General features: G+C 36.9%; 1 protein-coding gene across 1 annotated transcript; it reads right to left on the minus strand.

The window, feature by feature from the left end:
• Nucleotides 1-398: 398 nt before the first annotated feature.
• FH (fumarate hydratase) lies at nt 399-26,441 on the minus strand. The gene is made up of 10 exons (XM_004375851.3): nt 26,302-26,441; nt 21,367-21,501; nt 15,339-15,449; nt 13,982-14,158; nt 11,938-12,120; nt 9,548-9,713; nt 7,862-8,065; nt 6,251-6,378; nt 3,796-3,949; nt 399-824 (listed from the first exon to the last, which is right to left on the minus strand). Exons 1-10 carry the CDS (start codon nt 26,425-26,427, stop codon nt 682-684), a joined length of 1,527 nt encoding a protein of 508 aa, XP_004375908.1. The 5' UTR covers nt 26,428-26,441; the 3' UTR covers nt 399-681.

Here is a 26,441-nt window from a genome sequence, read left to right on the forward strand (position 1 = left end):
TTTGGTTGTTGGGTTCCAGTCACTGCTAAACAATTTATTTTGTGATTTTTTTTCCAGCAAAAATCTTTTTTTTTTCCTAAACAAAGTAGACTTAGGGAAAAAAAATATGCTTTGTTTTAAAGCAAATTGAACAAGCATCACATCTGAAAACTACTGACAAAAACAGAGGATATATATGTCCTAATTTGTTTACCTACTTTGTAAACACGCACACATCCTCACTCAAAATGCCAAGTGTTTGGTCAAATTATGCTCCCAAATCACAGGAAAAGAAAAGGTGGCTACATAGAAGATTTAGTAATGATATAGCAAGTACTTTTTCACATATAAGGGAATTTTCTTTTAAACACCATCAACCAGAAAAAATCAAAACCCTTTCAAATTTGATACGGTTCTTTTCACAGATGCAACTATAATACAAGTCAATTAACATAAAAGAAAAATGAGCCTTTAAAAAAATTTTATACAATTTAATTATTTTATTTTATACTCTTTTAAGTCACTTTAGACTTAGCACATCCTCAAGTTTTTTATACACTGATCAAATGACTCTGCCAGAGATAGTCAAGCTCGATGGCAGTTTCCCTAAAAGTTTATCCATTTTGGTGTAAGAAAAACAAGGAGTCTGTTTTAGTTTTTATTTTACACAACATGATTGTTTTTATTAGAAATATATTTAAACTACTTTGGCCCCAGCATGTCTGCAGGTTTCACCCACTCATCAAACTGCTCTGCTGTGAGATAGCCAAGTTCAATGGCAGTTTCCTTTAAGGTTGATCCATTGTTGTGTGCTGTCTTAGCAATCTTTGCTGCCTTGTCATACCCTGAAGTAAAAATAAAAAAAAGATCGAGTTAGTAGTAAAATTTGTTTTCCTTACCAAACAGCAATCATTACTATTGACTTGATATTGATGCTACAGGTCTCAAGCAATATTTTTTAATCTTTAAAATATTTAACAGTGACTATCTTGATAACTGTCATTTCTTACATATAATAAAACCTTCACTTTTCTTAAACAAGACAGATGTAAACCTATCTCACTTTCTACAACAGATTTTTCCTAAACTGAAACTGCCCACTAACTCAGATATTTTCATGGGGGGCGGATGGGGTGGAGGAAAACAATGTAGCACCAAGACATAAACATGTACATCTGGGTAGTGCAAATCTGTGTTGTTGCCAACAACATGTTTAACAAGAAAGCAATTAACTTTCCAATGAAGTATTGCAAGTTAAAGGCTACACTGAATACACAGTCCTGCATGCTGGAAACTGTGGTGAGTGGCTCTGAGGTGTGAGGAGTCCTCTCACAATGAGGGAAGAGCAGTCAGGGTTCTGAGGAGTGAAGAGCCTCAGAGCCGCTGTTGCTTCCAACAGCTAATCAGCTCTCGGCTGCAATATCTTCCCTACACTGGCTTCTTCCCAGACTTCAGAAGATTACAGGTGGGGAACTTCTAGCAGAAATACATACTTGAACAAAAGATCAGAGGTGTACTGTGTATTTCAGAGTAACTTTTAAAGAAATAAAGGAGGATGGCGCAGGACCGGGCAGCGTTTGGGGCTGGTGTACACAGGGCCCCTATGAGTCAGAACCGACTCCACGGCACCTAATAACACCACCAAACAGGAAGAGCAGTTCTGCCAGTTGTTTTAACATAATTAAAAAGAAAAAAGACAGACAGTTAAAGTAAGAAAGGACAGAAAAAATGAAAATAAAACCGTTGTGGGAGGAAAATAAAAAGCAAGGTCAGAGGAATATGACCAAAGGGAAAAAGTGTGCTGAGGCAATATGATCATCAACCAAGCAAGATGTTATGCGTCAGTATGCAATTAATAACCATCTGTAAGGCAAAGTATGGATGTTTTACTACTAATTTACTAATTTTATTACTTAACTGAATTTGTGAATGCTAATTATGTTAAAAGGGCATTTACTGATCACAGAATAACTTTTAGAAAGACTTCTCATGTTAAACTTTTTGTCAATCTTATCTCTCAAGAATTTTTATGTTAATAATACTGTTAAAGTCCAAGCACTAATGCTAACCACATTCAGTTCTCTTCTTCTGAAGACTTCACTTCAAATCCTACAAAACACTATGAACAATCAGCATGTTACCTAACAAGGACATGAGAACCACGGCCTGAAGGGTGGTAAGGCTCATGCTTGGTCAACCAGTAAGGCGTTGTTTTTCCATTTTATCCTTGTATGGCCTCTGATAAGTCTTTTCACATCACATTAAATTAACTCAAGGAAAGATTCATAAATCATTCGGCTTTAGGAGCCACCTCTAATTCAAATGTTTTGGAAAAAGGGTTGAAGTATAGATCTGATGAAACATTTTGCATAAGAGCCTTAGGGTTCCCCTTTGTATTTCTCCAGTTAAATGCTGATGTACAATAATTTTAAACGGATCAAAATATCATAACCAATCTCAATACTACATCAAAGTACAGATATCATATTGGGCTCAGAGCTACCCAAAGCAAGCCAAATAAGCTTTAACTTTGTAAAACTGGAATTATAGCTTGATGTGAAGTTCAGGATTACAGAAGAATGTTTTAAAGTAGTAACCCTATCATGCCAAATGACTGCATCATAACTTGTTTTAAAACAGAAAACCAACAAATATGTTAACAACCTCAGCTTGGCAGTAAGGAAAACGGAGAAAAAGGGTTTAACACATCATAATATAATGCAGTGAATGCCTTAAAACCTACAAAAGTCAAACACTTTTCTATTTATTTAAATACGTTCTACTTATTTAAATCAAATCACAAATAAAAGGAAAATAAAGACAGATACGTGAAAAAAACCACTCCTCCTCATTTATCAACTATCTCATTTCATGCTTATGACAACAGAAAAAATCTGCTATCTGACTATTTTGTGCATTAATGACGTACATCTGGCAGTCGAGAGTTAACGCTGGCTGTGATGGTTAACGTTATATGACAGTTTGGCTGGGCCATGATTCTCAGTGGTTTGGCAGTTATGTAATGATGTAATTTGGCCGTTATGTCATAATGTAGTCACCTTCATTTTTGTGAGATGACGTCATCATCCTCCATTTTCTCGTAATGGCAATTTTTATATAACAACCTGGTCTTTGGAGCCTAACCATGCCAATAAGTGAGGAGAGGGCATATTTAATGGGAATCACTACGGTCAGTCTATAATCCAAACATATAGATGTTTGATTGTACATAATGAAGTATTTACAATTTTGGAAAAGGCTTAGAATACAAAAGCATGGTTTTACATAAACTATTTGCATTTCTCCCCATTTTTCCTATAAGCAATGAATATATCTTTTTCTTTTAATTACCAATTTTCCATCTAAGAATTGAATAAAGCAACAACAACAAAACGTAGCAGAGCAGAATCTAGAGAAGGCAGGAAAATGAATTCATCCCATGTTGCTAATCAGCCAGTGCCACCTAGTGACATTATCAGCTGAGAGGCCTAATAAATTAACTTTCCACAAAGGTGTGCATAGAATGTCAAGCTTCTGAATTCCATTAAGAGTAAAATAAGTTTAAGCTACTACTTCTGAATTCACTATGACATTTGAAAAAAATGAAGTATCATCAATCAAGTTTTTGATAGAACTATGACACCATTAAGTTATAAATATATACCTTTCAACACAATTTCAAATATTTTAAGAGGCAGTACTGAAACAATGTCACAAAGGAATTTGCTGTCCACACACACTGATCCAGTAATCTCTTTAAAAATTTTCAGCTTTTCTATTTTATATTCAAAATAATATTATTCCTTGAAATCTTACCTATATGGGGATTAAGTGCCGTCACCAACATTAAAGACTCATTCATTAGCTTGTTGATTCTTTCTGTGTTGGCCTGGATTCCTACCACGCAGTTTTCTGTGAAGGAAACGGAAGCATCCCCCAGTAGCCTTGCTGAGTGTAACACATTTTTAATCTATAAGAGAAAGATACAAACCTACTAAGTCTCACATTCTTTTTTGGTCAATAACATATATTATTCATAGTGTTACATATTATTCATAATGTTATTTATGGTTCACAAATGAATATATAATTCAATAAAACATACAGCACTCCTACAAATTATAAGTCACTACGTAAAAGAAAACAGGTCTGTGGGTGGCACAAATGTTTGCTTATCTAAAGACTGGAGTTTGAACCCACCCAGCAGTGCTGTGGAAGAAAACCCTGGTGATCTACTTCTGTAAAGATTACAACCAAGAAAATCTTATGGAGTAGTTCTACTCTAACACGTGGAGTTGCCACGAGTCAAAGCTGACTCAATGGCAATGGGTTTTGGCTTGATGTAAAAGAACAAATGTGAAAGAAATTGTAAACATTTGAGGGCACAAAAATCGAAAAGAGATGACAAGATGTAAATACAAATAACTAAAACATAAGCTATCCTGTGGTAAGTTCTGAGACAGAGGGATGAAGTGTTGAAGAGCACAGAGAAAGAGAACTGGTGAAGTCCATTTGATGGAGGGGACTTAGATCAGCCAGAGATGGAAAAAGAATCTTCTAGGTAGAAAGAAGAGGATAAGCAAAGATACAGAGGTTAGAAAGTTCAGCCAGGGCTTCCTAGTTCTGAATAATCATCACATTTTTTTATACTTAAAGAAACTAAAATATTTCATGGTCATTTTAATATAACTTTTCATATAATATTTAAAGATAGTATTAAATCAATCAGTTTGTTTTAGGTTTTTTTTTATTTTAGGTAACATTTTCAGTATTTATTCTGATATATCCACATTCTAATTTCCTTTGGCCTAAAACTCCAGGGTCTGACAACTATACTCCCAATAACATAAGACTCTAATAGAAAGCACAGAACTTTAAGGTTTAATTTGATACTTTATTACAAGGCAAATGGATTTATTTTCTATTAAAGACAAAAAAAAAAAAAAAAGATTAACAAGTCACTCATTATTATGTAAGGCAGCTGGTAATAATTGTTAATAATCTGATCTAAAAGCAAAAGCTTACAGGTCTAAGTTCTGCTTTGGCTGGTCTTTATTTTCCACTAGAACGTATACGCCATGAGGGCAAAGAAGATGTCTTATTAATTGGCTTATCACTAGAACCCAGCACAGTGCCCGGCACAGAGTAAAACTCAGTAAATATTTGAAAAATACACTGAATGAATATACTTAATATTTGTCATTTGCATGTTCAGACTTTATACCAGATACCAACTAGATAACAAGTCGCCAATATATTTCAGATATAATGCTTTACGCATATAAAGGACTCTTAAATGACGACAAGAGCTCCATTATTTGTAGCTGGGAAACCGGGTGAAAGATGATGCCATCTTGTTCCATCTTCATAAAGTTAAGGAAAAAGAACAGTTTTGGCGGGCACAATAATGTGTTCAAGGTATGTGGAAGAGGTAAAACCAATGAAAGAAAGCCTGAGAGATGACAGAAAGACAAGGAACTCAGGAGAAAGTGTTGAAGAAAAAGTGTTTCAAGGAGGGAAGAGTCAGCAGCAGATGTTAGTGAAAGAAGCCTTGTGGAAAGTCTATTGAATTTAGGAGGCCACTAATGACTATGGGAACAATTCAAGCACTACTGGTGGGGGCTGAAGCAACTATAGTGACTGTAGTGTGAATGAAAGCGAGTATGGACCATTCTTTCAAGAAGACAGACTTTGAAGGAAGAAGAAAGAGGCAGCCTGAGATGGAGGCAAGGTTGAAGGGGGATTTTTTTTTTTTTTTTTTAAAGCTGAGGAGATTTAAACATTCCTAGCCACTGGTGCAGTGGTTAAGTGCTGGGCTGCTAACTGAAAGGTCGGCAGTTCAAACCCAACAGTTGTTCCATGGGAGAAAGATGTGGCAGTTTGTTTCTGTAAAGATTACAGCCTTAGAAACCATATGGGGCACTTCTACTCTGTCCTGCAGGGACGCTGTGAGTTGGAATTGACTTGACAGCAGTCGTTTTTTTGTTTTTTAGCATCCCTAGTGGTGAGATGTAAGGAAGAAACCTATACTTATGTCCAGACTTTTTTTTTTTCTATTTAAAACAAAGTAAACCACCAAATTACTTGAGCTAAAAGTCACCTAATTAAATATCCACTTTGAATCTTCTAACCTAACATACAGTCAACTTACCATTGCTATTTATATCATCCAAGTACCTAATGTGGAATTTCTGAAAACCTTATCAAAGACAAAAACCAAGACAATTGGCCTTCACAGGCAAAAACACTAAAAGTCAAATTTAAAGCTCACCATCATTGGCTTGAAAACATTCAACTCAAAATGTCCATTGCTGCCTCCAACAGTAACAGCAACGTGATTCCCCATGACTTGTGCGGCAACCATGGTCATCGCTTCACACTGGGTGGGGTTCACCTTTCCTTCAAGAAAATCACCAGTGACAGAATCCGTATCAAACATGCTCATGACTTCAGGCATCAATAAAGATTACGCTTTACGTCAAATCAGGAAGAAAAGGAAATCCAATTCCATTAAATAAAGTAAAACATATAATAAAGCAGAGACCTAACCATCAATGTCAATTTAGTGAAACAAACTAACAAAAACTGGGAGATGGGTAGCAATAACTGAACCCCAGCTACATATTAAATACAGCTCTGTACCTTCATGGCTTTCATTCATTCTGTAAATATTTACAGAGCAACTACCAAGAGCCAGGCATGGAAAACACACTGGTGAATAGGAAAAACACAGTCCCTGTCCTCACAGAACTTGGCGGCTAGGAAGAGAGCAGGCAACTGTAACAGATAAGGGACAATACAGAGACAGGCATGCTGCTATGGGAACATGTCTCAATACTCGGGGGGGCTTCCCAGAGGAAGCTGGATTTATCCTACTCATCCTAAGTCTCCAGAACCACTTCACCCTGTTGACACTCCTCTGACAAGCTCGAGTCTGAACCAATGTCCCAGACATCCTCTGAGGAGTACAAGGTAACATATTGGGAAGATTATTTCTTGATCTGTGACTCTCTACTTCTCACTTTTAGGCAATCACCTGGGATTTGCAATCAACTAAATCCTTATGTCATTTTTCAACATGAATTACTTTAAAGTCAGATCTCTTCTCATTCTACACGGGTATAGATTTAAAAGAATATACAGTCAGGCCCTTCTTTTTTGACTATTAAAAGTCACGCTGTCAGTTTTATGAATCAGAGGGCTTTATGAGTCTTGATTCTGTCATCCAATGTACTGCTATCTCAACTTTTTTATCAGCACTATCCTGTGCCTTCACCTCAGTCACCAGTAAATGGTGACAGGGCAGAACCCTTCAGCTTACTGCCAAGCCAGTCCTCCAGGCTGAAGCCAACTCATTAGTCACTCCTTAAATGTCACTGCTCCCCCAGCTGTGTCCACCTCATAGTACTGCCCACACTTCTCTGCTGGATTCAGTGACTATCATCTGAGTCTGTCAAATGACTTGCTGAAATCGAGACATACAGTGTCTGTGTCACTTCCTGGATCTAACACGCCCACAGCCCAAACCAAAAAGTGAAATACAAGGCGTTTGGTATGGCTTGTTTTTATTCAACCCATAAGGATCACTTTAACAGTCTGTTCCAGAATTCTCTTGGCTTTGGAACTGTAAAAGACAGAACCATTATATGTTTTCTAGTGTAGGAATAAAAGTACATGCTGCTTATTCAGATTCTTTCTTCCTATCTTACTGGGTGATGTTCCCAGTAGTCCTGGTCAAAGTGGCCCACACAGATATTCTGAAACAAGTTGCCTCATGTATCCCCATCCGTCTTTGAGATCACATTAAAGAAAAGGAAATGTTCTATGGATGAGAATGCCTGGGGCCTAGTCAAGTAACAGCTACATGTACTAGCGATGATACCTGGCATGATACTGCTTCCTGGTTCATTTTCAGGCAAGATCAGTTCTCCCAGACCTGATCGAGGACCAGAACCCAGAAAACGAATATCATTTGCTATCTTCATCAGACTGCAAGCGGCAGTGTTCATGGCTCCACTGAGTTCAACCAAGGCATCGTGAGCAGCCAGAGCTTCAAATTTATTTGGGGCTGTGACGAAAGGCAAGCCTGAAGAAAACAGACAGAAACAATCTATATGGGTCAACAACAACAACAAACATTCTTCTGATATGAGCAAGGTAAATAGAAAGTTCTCGCATATGAAACGCAAAAACAGAAAATAAAAATTTTACTTCAGAAAAATGTCTACTTAAGACTCAAGCTTTGTCTACGTTTCTTTAAGAAGCCCTGAAGGAGTGGAAACAACCTGGTGATACGCTTGCACATTTAAACGGTGAAAAAATAAGCATAATAAATATATTGTGGAAAAAAAAAACAAAAACAAAAAACTCCCACTGCGAACGCATGTGTATGATGCCTGGCTACTCTTGGGTAAGGACGAAAGGCAGGTAAAATTCACTCTAACTTGTTCCACAACCCTTTCCTAGTACAAATGTTTTTACCCACATTACTCGATCCCATTCTTTCCTCTAGCTAGGGGCCCACAAGAATCCCTGAGAGAACAGGAAGCCAAAACGAGTAAGATGTTCTCAGTCAAACTCTCCCATGTTCAAAATTTTAAAGGCCTGTATATTCTATTTGAATATACATGGACTGTCAAAAGAACGAACAAATCTGTCTTGGAGACGTACAGCCAGAAAGCTCCTTAAAGACAAGGACGGCAAGACTTTGTCTCACGTACTTTGGACATGTTGTCAGTCCCTAGAGAACGACATCATGCTGGTAAAGTAGAGAGTCAACAAAAGAGAAGACCCTCAAGGAGACGGGCTGACCCAGTGGCTGCACAATGGGCTCAAGCACAGCAACGATTATGAGGACGGTGCAGGACCAAGCAGTGTTTCGTTCTGATGCACACAGGGTCGCTGTGAGTTGGAACTGACTCGATGGCACCTAACAACAACACTAACAACATATTCTATACTCTAAGAATACAGTTCTTTATTAAAATCTGATTTTTAGAAAGAGCTGCTAGTAAGTAAGAATGTGCATTGTATAAGTATCTCTACTCTAGTCCTCTGGTAACATCTGTATCTTAGTAAGAGTTACCTGGAGATGACAACCTGGCTCCATTAATAATTATTATCAAGGGTACAGTACTCACTCTACTAAAGGAAAGATAACTCAATTACCTTTTAAAGGCCAATAATTCAAAGAAATACCACAGTATGGCAAAGGAAAAAAAAAATATTAAGCATGTTAATATCTACAACATACCTACCTTTCAAATGAATTTTTCAATCATCCGTTGATTCCACCTGCTTTGAAAACTCGCATTTAGACAGCCTTAAAGGGAAAATGATTGAACACCACCAGAGAGTAAACAAAGCTAGCTCTGGCAGATTTTAACCTCAGGCTGTATGCACTCATAGATGGCAAATTTTTAAAAAACCAAGGGGTCTACATTATGACTTCTGAAACAGACATAAAACACAAATCTTTGATGGGAAAGTATATTTCTAACTTTAATATATGGAAGAATTCAAGACAGAAAAACCTAGAAAATTATTAATAATTCATGTTATCACCAACCTGTGAGTGCAGCCACTTTTGCAGCAACCTTTTCTGCAAAGCCAATTCTAGTATTTAAACCAGTACCCACAGCAGTGCCTCCAGCTGCGAGCTCGTAGATTCTTGGCATGGCAGCTTTTACTCTTGTCATTGCGTATTTCACTTGTTGAACATAACCACTAAATTCCTGAAGAGAAGGAAATTACACTGAGGATACATAATTCCCTACGGCTTAGAAGTTTTTCTAACTGTATTAAATTGAAGTTTGTTTTTTTTTTTTTAATTAAAAAAACACATTTCAGAATACTAAATTATAATCTACTCAAGCGGTATTTATACTGTTTCAACTGATAAGATGAGCAAAGTGTAGGTAAGGATGAGGATCTATAAACCTGTAAGATTGGACAATGCCACTGATGGTTATAAGCAGCCTGTTTATAATGTGGTCTTTTAATAAAAAGGAAAGAAAAACAACACAGAAAATAAACTTTAAAAAAGAATGACTTCACTATATTAAATTATTTATTATCAGTTTATTTGCAATCTACCAAATAAACTTAAGTTGTTTCTTATCATTTACTCGTCTGTCCCAGGCAATTTGAGGAAAAAAATACTGAATCCTCTATAAAAATGCAAATACTTCCATACAATTTCAGTTTAAGAACCTGATAGGGAACACCTTTACAGGAGGACATTTTACAGGGGCTCGAGAAGCCAAGTGATGCACGACCAACACAAGAAGATACCAGGGTAGTGTCAGCCTACAGCTTCAAGATGCATTTTAATTCTAACATTAATGTCACACTGGCATCAAAAATATGACACACTTTAAATAAGGTAATCACGGATTTTCTTCTGTTTTTAATGTGGGAAGGGCTCTAATAATAATCATGCAAGGACAACAAGCATAAACTGGACTCAGCTGGGCAAGCTAGGATGTACAGTTACGTACACTAAATCTACCTTTTTTTTCTGCCTAAAAACACTGAAAAGCTATTAGTTTTGATTATATTAGCATTTCCTACTATTCTAAAAAGCTAAAAAAATATATCTAAGTCCTTTCAGGTTGCCCTGATCCATCTGATATAACATCAATTTTATACATGTCAGTTAGATTCATTTATGAATATATTTAATTGGGGAAAAATGGTGTAACTCAATACACAACTTCAATAAAGGTAAGTATAAATGCTTTTGATAAGATAAAGTCAAACAGAAAAATAGAATATTCTGTCATAATATGAAGAAAGATGATGCAACATAGGAGGCTGAGTCATGGTCCAAACGGCTTTAGCATAGTGGTTTTTAACATGTGACACACAAAAAAAGGAAAAAAAATTAGAAAACAGAGGGATACGCAAAAGTTTCAAAGACTTACATTATTACTACTTATAAAGTATGCATGGTACTAAGAAATGATGATGCAGATAAGTAAGACACAGTCTTATAAAGCAACTTAATCTAGGGAGTTCAATTTAGTCACATCATCTGTATTTCAATTAATCACTTTGAGTTTTCCTTGTTCACTCCATAATGAAATTAAGCTAAATTATCAAGTTGTCTTCAGTGTTTGCCATTATCTGAACAGAGTCACAAATAAGAATCTTTCCAAGTAAGCAGCAGCTAAATCTTTCCCTCATCTCAATTTCAACAGTGTTACTTGGTGACTATCACTTGATACTTGGAATATCTAACATGTCTTAATTGATACATAATTTGTATAAGACTTACCTCCCAAACTGGGTTGTGAGCTTACTGAGACAGAACTAGTCATTTCCTGACACTTCCTTAAGGTACTGCTGATAAAAATACGGAAGTACTTTTGGGTATTTGGGAGAAGAGAATAATTCCTCTTTCACATGTAGCTAAAACAATTTTAAAGAGTAAAATTTGCCTCATTTAATCACTTTAAAATTAGTTTTTAAAGAATCTCCTGAATTTAGAGTGAGAGATACGAAGAAATCATGATAATGATATTGATGAAGATAGCAGACACTACCATGTGCTTATTATGTGCCACGCACGGTTCTAAGCATTCTACATAAATTATTTGATTCTCACAATTACACTATGAAGAGATATTACTACTTTCCTCATTTTTCAGCCTGGGACACTGAGGCACAGAAAGGTAAAATAATTTTCCTAAGGTCACACAGCTTGTACATAGCAAAGCTAAGATTTGAACCCAAGGAGTCTGACTTGGAATCTGGCTCTTAGCCAGTATGCTCTGTGCTCTTCTCCTAAGTGGATGTCAGTAAAAACTGATGACTGGTTAATGAAGAACCATCTCTATCACTCAACTTAATTGTTTTAACTTGGCCTTTTAACCCCAGTGTGAGTTAGAGGGTAAAATTGTGGCCATTTAGACCAATACTTAAATTTAATAAAATATTCTAGTCATATTCCTTTACCTGTCCAAGAGTAAGAGGAACAGCATCCTGTGTATGAGTACGCCCAATTTTGATGATCTGGGCAAACTCTTTGGATTTTGCATCAAGAGCATCATGTAGCTTCTGTAGTCCTGGTAACAGCACTTCATGAACTTCTGTTGCAGCAGCAATATGCATTGCAGTAGGAAAAGTATCGTTTGAGCTCTGTTTGAAAAAATTTCAAAAGAAACGTACATTAGTAATCAAAGGTGACAAAAACCAAACTGGAATGTCTCATTAAGAAAATCACTGAACAACTACTCCAAACTCAGTGTATTTAGTACTCAACTACATTTATGTATGGCAGGTCATAGGTCACTTAGGATCAAACAAGAAGCAACCTAGTTTCTTGTATAGAGCCTACTAGGACTGTATTATACCTTACACCACTTATACTGAAAGTATTTATACATTATTATATCTGCCTGTTAATGAAAGACAGCGAAACACAGAGAAGTACAGTTAACAAGTGCATTTGAAGACGGCAATAATAAAATACCTTACAGTTATACAGTGCATACAATCTTTCATAAACATTTCTTCATCTGCTAAATTTCAGAAAAATTCTGTGAAGCAGGTCCCACTTTAAGAATAAGAAAGCCACACTCTCAAAGAGGTTATGTGACTCACCAAAATGTTAGGAACTGGCAGAACTGGGATCCGACCAGATAAGTTAAGCTCAGTGCTCTTTCCTCAACTGCTGCCCCTGTACTAAATACTGACATTTTAAAGTATGTTCTTTGAAAAAGATACATTCATATTTATTTTTTTAACTTTTTCTTGTGCAAAATACAAAACCACTTATAAAAGTAGGGTAAATGGTGTAACGAACACCCATGTATCTATCGCTTAAATTCAGTAATTATCAACATATAGCCATCTATCTGATTCCAACTCATAGCGACCTGCTAGGAAACCCTATGGGGCAGTTGTACTCTGTCCTATAAGGTCGCTATTGGGTCATTATGAGTCAGAATCGACTTGATGGTACACAACAGCAACAGCAACAAGTCACGTTGCTATCATCTACCCCCTGATACGCTCAATAAGAAGGGCTCTTTACTTCTGTGATATTCTTCCCCAAAACTCCTAATCTCAGTTTAAACATGAGAAAACATCAGACAAACCCAAACTGAGGGACACTCTACAAAATACCTGATCACAACTTTTAAAAGTCTCCAAGTCACTAAAGACGAGGGAAGACCAAGAAAAACTGTCACAGCTTAGAGGAGACTAAGGGGCCCTGATACCTAAATGCAACATGACAGTCTGAACTAGAACTTGGAACAGAAAAAGGACATTGATGGAAAAATGGAGGAAATCCTAATCATGTCTGTAATTTGGTTAATAGTATGGTACTGATGTTAATTTCTTAGTTTCGACCAAAGTATCATGATTATATATTAGCATTAAAGGAAGCTAATTTAAGGGTATACGGAAACTCTCTGGAGCCCTGGTGGCTCAGTGGTTAAAAGCTCGGCTGCTAACCAAAAGGTCACATTTTGAATCCACCAGCTGCTCCGTAGAAACCCTTTGGGGGCAGTTCTACTCTGTCCATAGGGTTGCTGTGAGTCAGAATTGACTCGATGGCAAAGGTTTTGGTTTTGGTTTGGAAACTCTTTGAACTATCTTTGTAATTCTTTTATAAAGTTAAAATTATTTTTAAATAGTTTTGAAAAAACTATATATGTAATATATACACAATTATATTTAAAAATAACTGTATATATATACATATACGCATATATAGTTCATTTTTTAAAACTATTTAAAAATAATTCCTATTTAAACTCTATTTAAAAATAATTATATACATATAATAGATTCAAACGTCCTAAAAGTGATTCTTATGAAGTTTGAGACATAGGGTCAAGATTCCTAAAAGAAAGAAGAAGAACTTACACGAAGTCTTAGTTAAAGAATATAAGCAGAATGAATCTTCCTGTAAAAAAGCTAATGCTGGTTTTACAAGAAAAATTTCAGGTGTTCTTCTCAATTTATAACAAAGAAGAGATCATATACCAACCTGGCTTTTATTAACATGATCATTAGGATGGACGGGTTTCTTGCTGCCAAGTTCGCCTCCTAACATTTCAATTGCTCTATTGCTAATGACTTCATTTACATTCATATTTGTCTGGGTTCCTGATCCAGTCTGCCATACCACGAGAGGAAAATGATCATTTAATTTACCTTCGGCTACCTGCAGGAAAAAAAAAATTGTTAATGATAATTTTAAAACAAGAGATACTTAATACTTATTTAACAATTTTAATCAACTATTTTATCAACTATGATTAAGTAAGCCCCATTTATAGTACCATTTTTTTCATATGCTAAGCGACTTGCTAACAGTACCCATAGTTCAGATGTGGTTGTCTTGCAAATCTCAGCTTCATCTGTATCACTTGTTCAAATCACTGCTATTTTAAAAAGTGAAATATTATCTATTCTGATTGGTATGGTAATTTCCCTGATTTCAAATGAAGACTGATTTATGCAAAAGCCATGTCTCCTCTAACATTATTCAGATAGGGCCACCTGTTAAGGCTGGCAAAGTGTTAAGTCTTTAGCTAAATTTACTGTTGGTGCTCAGCAGGAGTATCTAACAGATGTTACAACTGGAGTCAGCATGACAATGAACTAGTGACTTGGAAATGTGAATTCACTAATAGCTGCTTCGTCTCACAGATGCCCAATGAGTAGCAATTGCCAAAAGTAGAAACAAACACTGCCCAGATTTATTCCTATTTTTGTCATACTTTTATACTCTTGGCTTATGTGTTAGTGTTTGGATTGCAAGCTTTTTAAGAGAGTGGGTGCTTAACTTCATCTTCTGGAATGATCTGAGCTTAAAGCATATGCATGCAGTTCAGAAATCTATTACCTTAAACAACTGGTTCACTTTAAAGTAGATTTTTTTTCCTAATTTTATAAAAATGATAATTAGAACACTGTGTATAGTTTTTAAACTGTTATTTCTGATTGCTTCTTAAAGATAATATTATTAGTAGATTAGTGGAATTACATTTTTTAATGCCTATTATCATACAACTAACTAGTTTTTAAAGTAATCATTTATGCATAAAATAAGAAATCAAATCTATAAGTGCTGATAATATCTTTTCAAAAAAGTGATTTAAAACTTTATAAATTTAGAAGGAAAGTCTAGAGGCTTAAAAAGATCATCTGGAAATTTTGCCACAGTAGAATATTTTAAGCACCATTATTAACATCTTCATCAAACAACAATGCTGCATCCTAATTTGAAATTCATTAACTCAAGAATTCACAGTGTCCTTTTTCTCCTGAGAGAGTTTATCACCACTCAGTGGGTGATACTGGTCTGATGCTATTAAGTAAACATACTTATCACTTCCCACCTCATCTGCTGCCTTCATTATTGCATTAGCAATCTTTGGATCAAGACCATAATCCTGGTTTACTTCAGCAGCTGCATGCTTTAAGATGCCAAAAGCTTTAATAACTGGGGCCTGAAATTAATCAGAAAAATATGTCAAACTTGCAATTTTAATTAAGCATGAAAGTTTACGATTACTGCTTTATGTAGGTATAAAAACTATACGTAAAACAACAACTTCAGTATCAGCATGACCCTAAAAATGTTTCGGATGTAGAGAAAGGTTAAAGATAGGTATATAACGAACCAAAAATCACCAGTATCATGTATCTATTTGCTTAGGAAACCAATTAAAAAAAAAGCAAATTCACTCTTCATATATACGTGCATACATCACACACACATACACAAGACACCAATCATCCTATTTTTTAAGATATACATTGTACAGCATATCTGTTTATTTCATCCACTATATGTAAAAACAAACAGTACTCAACTATTTCACCAACGAACATCATTATTTTTCCTCACTGGATGTCATGCTGCATCATGAATTTCTCCTCTCTTTTTAAAAATATCAACGACACTGACAGTCAGTGTGAGAAAAACAGCTACTAAATATGGTATCAATTCAACCCAAAGCCAAAAAAACCTGTGATATTCTAGTTAGTCGGTGAAGCCTTGACACTCAGGTCACTGGAAATTTCAGAGAAGACTTTTTAAAAAACCCAAGTTTCTACAGACTTGAAAGTGACAGCTTCCAAAATATATAAGCAGATTTTAACCCTTTTAGTTAGCAAACCTTTTCACTTTATACCCCAGATGATCTCAACAAATTTGAAAGGATAAATTGAATAAATTTTGATGAGATTTCATGAAATGATTCCTGATTTTTGTAAGAAATGAGTTATGAGTTCTCACCAAAATTAGTAATACAGAATGTAGTACAGCTGCCACACCAGGTTTGAATAAGGGAAGGGCAGAATGGAGAGGGGGATGGTAAGGGAGAGAGAGGGATAAACTTATAAAACAGAAATTATAGCCCTTGGAGAGGAATCAAATTTGAAAAACAAAGAAAAGGAATCAGACAGATTAAACCAGGGCCAAAGAGTGAACATAAGATGAGGGACAAACAGAAAAGGCAACAAAAATAGAAAAATTTTATTTTGAATGTTAAGAAACTAAATTAAAACATTATGAATGTTTTCCCCAAACAAAATGGAGACAAATAGCACCCAGATCAGAAGATTTAAAAGCTTTACAAATGGGAATTTAAATTTCTACAGGAACAGAAACTGTGGCGGTGGGTTGAACCACTACCAAAGTCATAACTGAATGCTGATCACCACTGGCATCTGAATGGAGTGACGGACCTCAGTGCATGTGGACTCATAAAAATGAAAAAGAGTCACAGTGGAGAGAGTTTCACTGAGCACCATTAAAACAAAACAGCAAACCGTATCATTAGGGAGAAAAGAAGGGTCGCATTGTTCTTAATTTATTCACATTAGAAATTCCTAATCTTTTTTGTTTTGTTTTTCCTTTGGATTTTAGGGGCAAAGGGTTGAGTTTAATCATACTACTCAGTTCAGGGCACATATAGTCTGTTTTATATTTAATAATTAATCAGCAAATTAATCCAGATGAGGCCAAACGACAAAATAGATGCTCCAGGTCTCCCACTTTCACAGACATATAACTCAAAAAGCTGGCCTGTCTATGGAGCAGCAGAAGATAACCATGTACCACAGAACCATATAACTTGCTGGTTTGAAGCAGAACATCTCAAAACATAAGCCATGCTTATTCCTATCACTATTAGCTGAGGCTGACCTCCTTATTCCCAGGAATTGAATTATATGAGAATATTTTAGGATTAGTTGCTGTCCTTTGTCACCAAACCATATGGTCAGACCCTATGTTTACCTCATCACCAAACTGGCTGCTAGGTGGAAAGACAGAGATTTTCTTCAAATAAAATTCAGCTGCCTGTTGTAAAATTCTATAAAACTGACAAGATTCAGTCTTGAAGGTTTAGAGATCAATCAAAATGTGGAAATTAAACTTACTATAAATTAAAAAATATATATTAGAGGATATCTGTAAGAATCCTGGTGGCACAGTGGTTAGGCATTCGACTGCGAACCAAAGGTCAGCAGTTCAAATTCTCTAGCCGCTCCTTGGAAACCCTATGGGGCAATTCTACTTTTCCCTATAGGGTGGCTATGTGTCGGAATCAACTCAACAGCAATGGATTAGATAAAGGCTGGCTCCTAAGACCAAGAAACTTTCCCTTGAGAATGAGAATGAGAATGAGACAAGGATGGCTGCTATCACCACTTCTATTCAATATTGTACTGGAAGTGCTAGCAAGAGCAATAAGGCAAGAAAAAGAAATAAAAGGTATCCAAATTGGAAAAGAAGAAGTAAAACTATCTCTATTTGCAGATGACATAATCCTATATATAGAAAATCCCAAAGAATCCACAAGAAAGCTTCTAGAACTAATAACAGAATTCCACAAAGTTGCAGGGAACAAGATCCACACAAAAATCAGTTGGATTTCTATATACCAACAAGGAAAAATTCAAAAAAATAAACTCCAAGTATAATAGAACTTAACAGAATAAAATACCTAGGAATAAACCTAACCAGGAATATAAAGGACTTCTACAATGAAAAATATAAAACACTGCTGCAAGAGATTAAAAGAGACCTAAATAAATGGAAAGACATTCCATGCTCATGGATTGGAAGACTTAATACTGTGAAAATGTCAATACTACGCAAAGCTGTCTGTAGATTCAACACAATCCTGATCAAAATTCCAACAGCATTTTTTACAGAAATGGAAAAACTAATCCTCAACTTTATATGGAAAGGCAAGGGGCCCCAAATAGCCAAAGTGATTTTGAAGAACAAAGTATGAAGCTTCACACTTCCCAATTTCAAAACGTACTATAGAGCTACAGCAATCAAAACAGCCTAGTACTGATTTAATGATAGACACATAGACCAATGGGATAAAATTGAGAGCCCAGAAATAAATTGATACCTCTAGGGTCAACTGATTTTTGATAAGGGTGCTAAACCCATTCAATGGGGAAGGAGCAGTCTCTTCAACAAATAATGTTGGCAAAAACTAGACATCCACAAGCAGAAAAATGAAGCAAGATCCATACCTCACACCATATACAAAAACTAATTCAAAATGGATCAAGGACCTAAATTTTAAATCTAAAACCATAAAGTTCTTGGACGAAAATACAGGGGCAAAGCTATAGTACCCAGTTTTTTAAAATGATAGATTATCAAATACAATAATAAATGCACAAGCAGCAGAAGACAAAATAGATAACTGGAACCTCATAAAAATTAAATACTTAATGTTCATCAACGGACTTTATCAAAAGAGTAAAAAAGACAACTTATAGACTGGGAAAACATCCTCAGGAACCATATATTCAATAAGGGTCCACCATCTAAAATGTACACTAAAACTTCTACAACCTAACAACAAAAGGACAAATAACCCAATCAAAAAAATGTGCAAAGAACATGAACAGACATTTAACCAAAGAGGACATTCAAGCGGCCAACAAATACATGCAAAGATGCTCATTGTCATTAGCCATTAAATATATGCAAGTCACAACTACAATGAGATACCACCTCACCCCTACTAGAATGGCAATGATCAAAAAAACAGAAAACAACAAATGTTGGTGAGGATGTGGGGAGATCACAACCTTCTTATCCATTGCTGGTGGGAATGTAAAATGGTACAACTGTTGTGGAAAACAGAACGGTGATTCCTCAAAAAATTAAAAATAGAATTGCCATATGACTCAGTAATTCCACTCCTAGCTATATAACCTAGGGACCTAAAAGTAGTGACGCGAACAAACACTGTACCCCTATGTTCACTGCAGCACTATGCACAACAGCAAAAAGGTGGAAACAACCTAAGTGCCCATCAACAGATGATGGATAAACAAAATGTGGTACATACATACAATTGAATACTACTAAGCCATAAAGTGGGATGAAGTCCTGATACATGCTACAACATCGATCAGCCTCGAAGACATTATACTGAGTGAAATAAGTCAATCACAAAAGGACAAATCCTATATGACTTCGCTTATATGAAATGACAAAAATAGGTAAATATATAAGGACCAATATTATTAGTGGTTACCTGGGTCGGGAATGGGGGGGAGGAAGAGAGGGAATCATTCTCTGGGAAGTAGTGAGTTTATGTTTATAAACCAAAAAACAAACCAAACCCGTTGCTGTTGAGTTGGAAAACAGGCATCAATTAAGGGTAACAATTGTACAACTTGACTAATTTAACTGATATCACTAAGTTGTACATCAAAAAAAGGGTAAAATGGCAAATGCTGCGCTATATATAATTTTACAATAGCAACCCTCCCCTCCCCCCAAAAAATAAATAAATAAAGAGGCTACAGTTGCTGATACTCCTTAGGTACAACCAAACACCTCATGGGATTAGTTCTCTTGGTTTGAAGGCTTAGGGTCATGGCTTTGTGGGACTATCCAGTCGATTGGCTTAATATGGTTTTTAGTTTCTGTTCTACCTCTTATTTCTGTAAGTGGTACCTGGGGTCTTAAAAGCTTGCAAGCAGCCATTCAAGATATAATAATTGGTCTCTATTTGCCTGGAGCAGCAGAGGAAGGAGACAGGAATGGGAGAAGGAACTGGACTGCCGGTCTAACTGCCTGCATGAACTACTGTCTCCTTTGCCATGAGACCAGAAGAACTGGATGGTGCCTGGCTACCACTACTGAATCAACAGACGAATCCTGATCAGAAGGGGGAAAATGTGGGACACAATTTCAAATTCTTATGGAATCCAGATTACCAGACTCATTGAGACTGAAGGAACCCCTGAATCTACTGCCCAGAGAAAATCTTTAAACCTTGAACTGAAACTATCACATGAAGTAATCTTAAACTAAACCACAGTTTAGCTAAATTAGTAAAGAATGTTCACCTTGAGCATTATGCTCTCTTAAAGAATTATGTATATGAGATCAAATTGACAAAAGTAACTCTAAAGCATAGATGAGAAGTTTAGGAGGCAGTAAGGCTAAGTCAATGGTGGTGAAACAATATAGGTAGAGACAGCAAGAATGGTGACACAATGTGAAGAACATAACCAATGTCACTGAACTGTACATGCAGAAATGTTGAATGGGTGTATGTTCTGCTGTGTATATTTTCACAAAAAGCAAAATTAGTGTTCTTTAAAAAAGAGGCTGGCTCCTTACTATCGTATCTTGCATTCCTGCACTGACTATTTTGCATACTCTGATCGGGCTCTAGCAGGATATGTCACGTATTTTATCAGTTCTTTTCAGACTTTAACATCTCTGAAATCAAGATGCATGTTACAACCGATGACATGCACAACTTTACTTGGCAGCCTTCTCTTTCTTAGTGGTACATATCCAGGTGACTTCCAAATGACGACATCTCAGATTTAATGAAATATAGTACAAAGTTTTCTAACCATTAAATCATTCACGTGACATGAACAAATACTTACAAATCATCTATCTGTATACCTGACATGGTGAAGAATAATACTTGATGTATTAGTGTATAATTTTCGGAAAACTGAAAACAACATAGAAAGTGTAATATTAAAGAAAAATCTGAGTTCCGAATCAGTAAAAAAAAATTGAATTTGAGCACTGAAATAAAAAATGTTTACAAATTGTAAAATCCTACCAAGAATCTGCAAAATTCTAACAAGAATGAAGAGATAAATCACTTAGTTCTATCAAATAAAATACAAAATATCGAAAACCACAGCCCCAAATAACAGCATATAACAACAAACTTCAAAAAGTTCTAACTTTGAAATTTTACTGACAGGGAAATATCTTATTACTCACGAAGCAAATTATTTTACATTTCAATTCTGTAAAACATTTATTTATTAAGTAAAGTGATTTATGTGAATAAAGCCTAGTTCATCCAAAAATAAGCCAATATCTCCATAAAAGTCACTTACTGGCATGCGTTCTGTCACACCTCCAATCTTAAAGTTCATTGTAGATCTCACTGTCTGGGCGCCATAATACTTATCATTCGGGACCTTGAGTTCACCAAAAGTGTCATATTCTATCCGATAGGAACTTTGGCTTGCCTAAGGACAAGGATGAGACACTGTTACAACTTGAAAAAAAACCAAGTTCCAAAAGTGATAACATCACATCAGCTGTAAGGGGAAAGAAATCTAAGTAAGTACCACAAAGACAAAAGAGGCCAAAATTCTATTTGGGTTCTCATTCTACACCCTCTTCCTCTAACTCCTTTCTTGGGAAATTTTTCTCATATAAATTTATTAATGTAGTTGTTAAAGACCTATCGCAGAATTCATATACTAAACAAAATAACGACCTTTTCCAATTCATATGCTTATAATTGGTCAAGCTTTGGCCAGTTCACTGTACTTACATTAATGTTTATTGGGAACTTTAAAAAATAGTTGAGAAATGATACTTTCAAATTTATAAATGTTACATATTTAAAGAAAGCTTAACTGTGGTCTACAAATATTATGCCTGAGAGATAGCATAGTTATCATACAAACAGTCCAGGCTTTGAAGTCAGACAGTCCACCACTTAGTAACTGTCCCCTTCAGCAAGTCATCTTTTCTCATTTATAAATTAAAGTAAATGGATAGATGAGGGGAGATGGACTAGATCAGTTCTTAACCTTTTCAGGGTGATACAACCATTTAAGGGTCTGGGGAAAGCTATGGATTCTCTCTCTAGAAAAATGAACATAATAACATCTACACAAAATTTTACATGTAATTTTCAGTGGTTTACTAACATCTTGAAGCCAATCCTTCACCCAGAATAAGAACCCATTGGCCTTAAGTCCTTTTTAGGGCTAACTTAGGATTCTATGAAGCACGTTAACTTGTACTATTAAAAATAATTAATAACTGCCCAAAAAATATTTTATAACACTGTATAAAATACTTATTATAAAATACTAGAAATTTTGGATTTACATATAATGCTTTAAAATTGAGGAGACTTTAGAGAGATACATAGACATTTAATATGCTCACCTTGCATTAATTATGAAATAAACATTATCAGATGATTCAAAGATACATATTTTCAAATCTCTAATCAAGTCATTTTGTTTTGGTAAACAGTTCTCTCAGAAGGAAAATTTAATTTGTAGTTATCTCCTAGGCCTAGAAGATTTAGGAAACCCTTCATGTTATAAAGCTTTGTAGACTGAATGAAAGGAAAAGCATCACTGTATCTAAGTAGAAATATAGCAACATAACCAATAAAGTACATTTTTTTCCCTATGGCTAAAGTTATGCAGAAGACTGGCCTAGGCCAGTACAGAAAAGTAGATAATAGTAAAAATAATCATATCCTGGCATTTATAGTGCTATATAACAAACATTTTTCCTGCATTGCCTTATTTGACTTTCACAGCCACCCTAGGAGAGAGTACTACTACTGTCCCCACCTTCAAGGAGACCCTAAGGCTTACAAAGAATAAATGACCTCAGCAGAACACCCAGATAGCAAGTGGAAGGGCCTGGACTCAAAGCTACTCTGATAGGCTCCAAAAGCTCTTGGATTCACTTTTCTGTTATCACCTCACTAAGTCTGGAAACTGAGGCACTAACTCCAAATCAGCTCACCAGAAGCCCTTGAATTGCACACCTACCCTGTAAAATACAAGGTGCTGAAGATGTGTGGTTAAGATATTTCTCTAGTGGAGCTCAGTTATACTGACACCACTGTACATCAACTTGGCTACTACCCTTTAAAAGCTAGTGGCAGCTGGGACTTTGAATCTCATATAAAAATATTTTGCATTGTGATATTTGTTTTGAGTATTCTAAGTAAACATCCTTGTATGTTAAAATATACTTTGGTCCAATAACACTAGCAATGACAGCAGTGGTACCAAGAATACTAGGTTCTTCTTTCTGTCCATCACCTCGTTATGAGAGCAAAAAAGACGCCACCTACAAAAAAAAAAGATGCCACCTACAAAGAACTTTTGTTAGTTTGTGAAATCAGGCTCAAGTCCTTAAATTCACATCATCACTCTCTGTATTCAAAATCATTACATTTTCATTATAAAACAGCAATAATTTCGTTCCCTAAATAACAGGTGGAGACTGGAAAGCTGGTAATAGGGAACCCAAGGTCGAGAGGGGGAAAGTGTTGACATGTCGTTGGGTTGGCAGTCAATGTCACAAAACAATGTGTGTACTGATTGTTTAGTAAGAAACTAATATGCTCTATAAACCTTCATCTAAACTGCAATAAAAAAAAAAAGGTGGATATGATAAAGTTCTGATCCATTCAAAGTTTGTTGGAAAGATTTAGATGAATCAATTTGAGCAATATTCTTCAGCCTAAACCTTAAAAAATTTTTAATTCCAAATCAAGAAATTACAGCCTCAGTCACACCCTAGGATTTTAACACTAATTATTAAGATAACGCAGAAGTCAATTGCACTGAAATCACGATCTCTGCAAACACTTTTAAAATTCTACTTCCTATCTTCACAATGGAGCCCTGGTGGGGCAGTGGTTAAGAGCTATGGCTGCTAATCAAAAGGTCAGTAGTTCGAATCCACCAGCCGCTCCTTGGAAACCCTATGGGGCAGTTCGACTCTGTCATATAGCGTCGCTATGAGTCGGAATCGACTCGACAGCAACGAATCTTCATAATGTGTGTGTGTGCGTCTGTGTGTGTGTGTGTGTGTGTTAGGTGCTGTTGGGTTGGTTCTGACTCATAGCAACCCTATGTATGACAGAACGAAACACTGCCAAGTCCTGCGCCAGGCTCACAATCCTTGCTAAGGTTTTCAATTTTTCATGCAATGTTTCAATGTACCTTACAGAGTACAGCTGCGCATCACAGAAACCTAAGGCAGAAGGTCACTCCATGACTAACTGGATAACAGAGTTTATGTCCCCCAAAACTGAAGCAATAAAAGCCCCACTGACAGACGGTTTCATGGAGTGTGATCTAAAATAAGATAATTTAAAAGACAGAAGGGGACCCAAAGGGAGACAACAGGAAGTATGTGATATTTCACTAAAGAAAGCACTTTGTTCAGACCACTGGCCTTTCGTTTAGCAGCCGAGCACTTACAACTGTGCCATGAGGGCTCCTTCTATGCACATAAAACAAAAAAATCAAACTCGTTGCCTCTGAGTTGATTTCGACTCACAGAGACCCTATAGGACAGAGTAGAACTGCCCCATGAGGTTTCCAAGGAGCAGCTGGTGGATTCAAACTGCCGGCCTTTTGGTTAGCAGCTGAGCTCTTAACCATTGCACCACCAGGCTCCCTATGCACATAAGGGCTGTCTTATTCACAGGCCCCAACATATAGAAGGCATTCAATAAATGTTACATTTTTAAGGTAATTCTGAGTTTTTGTGAATTTCTCAAGACTAACACCAGGAAGAACTTGTAACAAAATCAATATAGAGATTTTGGAGCTGAGAGAAGGTTAGAGGAAGAAGGATGTGTTTACAACTATGAAAAAAAAAATCTAACCTCATCTGATGATCTGAGCTAGCTAACATTACAACCCTGAGAGCAGGGGAGTGCTCATTTTTTAACATTTGTTCCAAAGGGATAGATTCAGGAATTTTCCAGTCTCATTTTCCCTTTACACAAAATACTTTTTTTTTTAAAAAGGATCTTAAGTTATTAGAGCAGGGAGTTCCAGGAATATAAAGCATCCCTGATTTTGTAGTTTCAGGTATACTGATGCCATTAAACTATCCTAAAGTTTATAGTCCAGAAAAATTGTCCGCATTTTGAAAGATCCTAGATGGACGCATTTATTTAAAGAGCGCTGCTACATGACAAACACTGTCAAGGAACTTTCACATGTGTAATCTTGCCGAGTAGCTGTAATTATTTCCATTTCACATGAGGAAACAGGCTCACAGATCACTTACTCAAAGTTGCAACTTTGAGTAGCAGAGTGGGATTTGAAATCAAATCTCTCACGGCAAACCTCATACTACACCATGGTGAACAGTGGAGAATTCTAACTCTCCCCTAAATCACCGTAAATTTCTCAAACTTTTCCTAACAATATACACACGGTCATAAGTATCTAATGCTTTTTAAAGCCCCAATTACTAAAGGGTTAAGTAACTCAGCATGTCATAACTTGAACTTGGACCTTTAAGTTCCTTAGCTTCTCTGAACGAAAAGTACTCACTCAGCAATAGTTAGGTCGTATTCAATCTCCCTGGACATGCTTCAAAATACGAGACCCAAGTTGACGAATTTCAGGGTTTTACAAAAGTTAAGTGGGGAGAAACTATACTCAGCCTAACAAATCGAATCGGCGGTTTCACAAGTAAAATCTTAAAAGTTCTTAAGACCCTTCTACCCCATCTGCAGGGCTGAAAGCAGTTCACCGCCCGCTGTGGCTCCCAGTGCACAGGCGACTAAAATAACCCGCGGCCCGGGTCCGGCCAGCAAGGCCCAGCTAAGAGTCGGGAGAGGGAAGAGAAGGGAAAAGAAGGGAAGGGAGCCACCTCAGCCTCCTCTCACTCGGGACTGACAGGTGCCTTCTGCACCGGCAGAACGGAAGCAGTAAGCGCGGGTTAGGCAGGCGGGTTACCCCAAGCGCCCCAGCCCTGGCCTGGCCTTCGGGCCGCCGCGGAGGGGCCAGAAGCGGGCCCGGAGGACCCTCGCCAGCAGCAGCCTCTCCTCCCCAAGTGTTCTCCCGGCCGGAGGCTCCCACCCCGTGCTAGAGGAGGCGCCCCGGGCTGGAGGCCTGCCACGCCGGCGCGGGCGCGGAGGACACTGCTGGATTCGGCCAGGACTCCTGGGAAGTTCCTCCCGCCAGCCCGCGGGCCGGCAAGCAGGAGGCTGAAGGTCACCGCCCGAAAGCCCGGGACAAGTGGCCTCCGCTCACCATTCGAGCGGCGTTCGAGGGCCGGAATGGGAGAACAGCCGCGCCACCGAGGCCGGGAGCGGAGGCTGAGGCTGCAGGCCGCACGAGGCGACCGCGGCGCGCGAAGAATCTGACTGCTGGGTTCATGATGTCGCGTTAGC

The sequence above is a fragment of the Trichechus manatus genome, unplaced genomic scaffold (genome assembly GCF_000243295.1).
Source record: "Trichechus manatus latirostris isolate Lorelei unplaced genomic scaffold, TriManLat1.0 scaffold00039, whole genome shotgun sequence".
In the NCBI taxonomy this organism is placed as follows: domain Eukaryota; kingdom Metazoa; phylum Chordata; class Mammalia; order Sirenia; family Trichechidae; genus Trichechus; species Trichechus manatus.

What these genes read in the sequence shown, in the direction of transcription:
- FH (XM_004375851.3), bottom strand. Translation starts at nt 26,427, where the DNA reads ATGAACCCAGCAGTCAGATTCTTCGCGCGCCGCGGTCGCCTCGTGCGG. An exon ending in ATCATGTTAATAAAAGCCAG is followed by an intron (nt 12,121 to 13,981) that starts GTTGGTATATGA and finishes TTTTTCAAACAG; the next exon opens with AGCTCAAACGATACTTTTCC. An exon ending in TTCCTCTTACTCTTGGACAG is followed by an intron (nt 9,714 to 11,937) that starts GTAAAGGAATAT and finishes CCTTCTCTTCAG; the next exon opens with GAATTTAGTGGTTATGTTCA.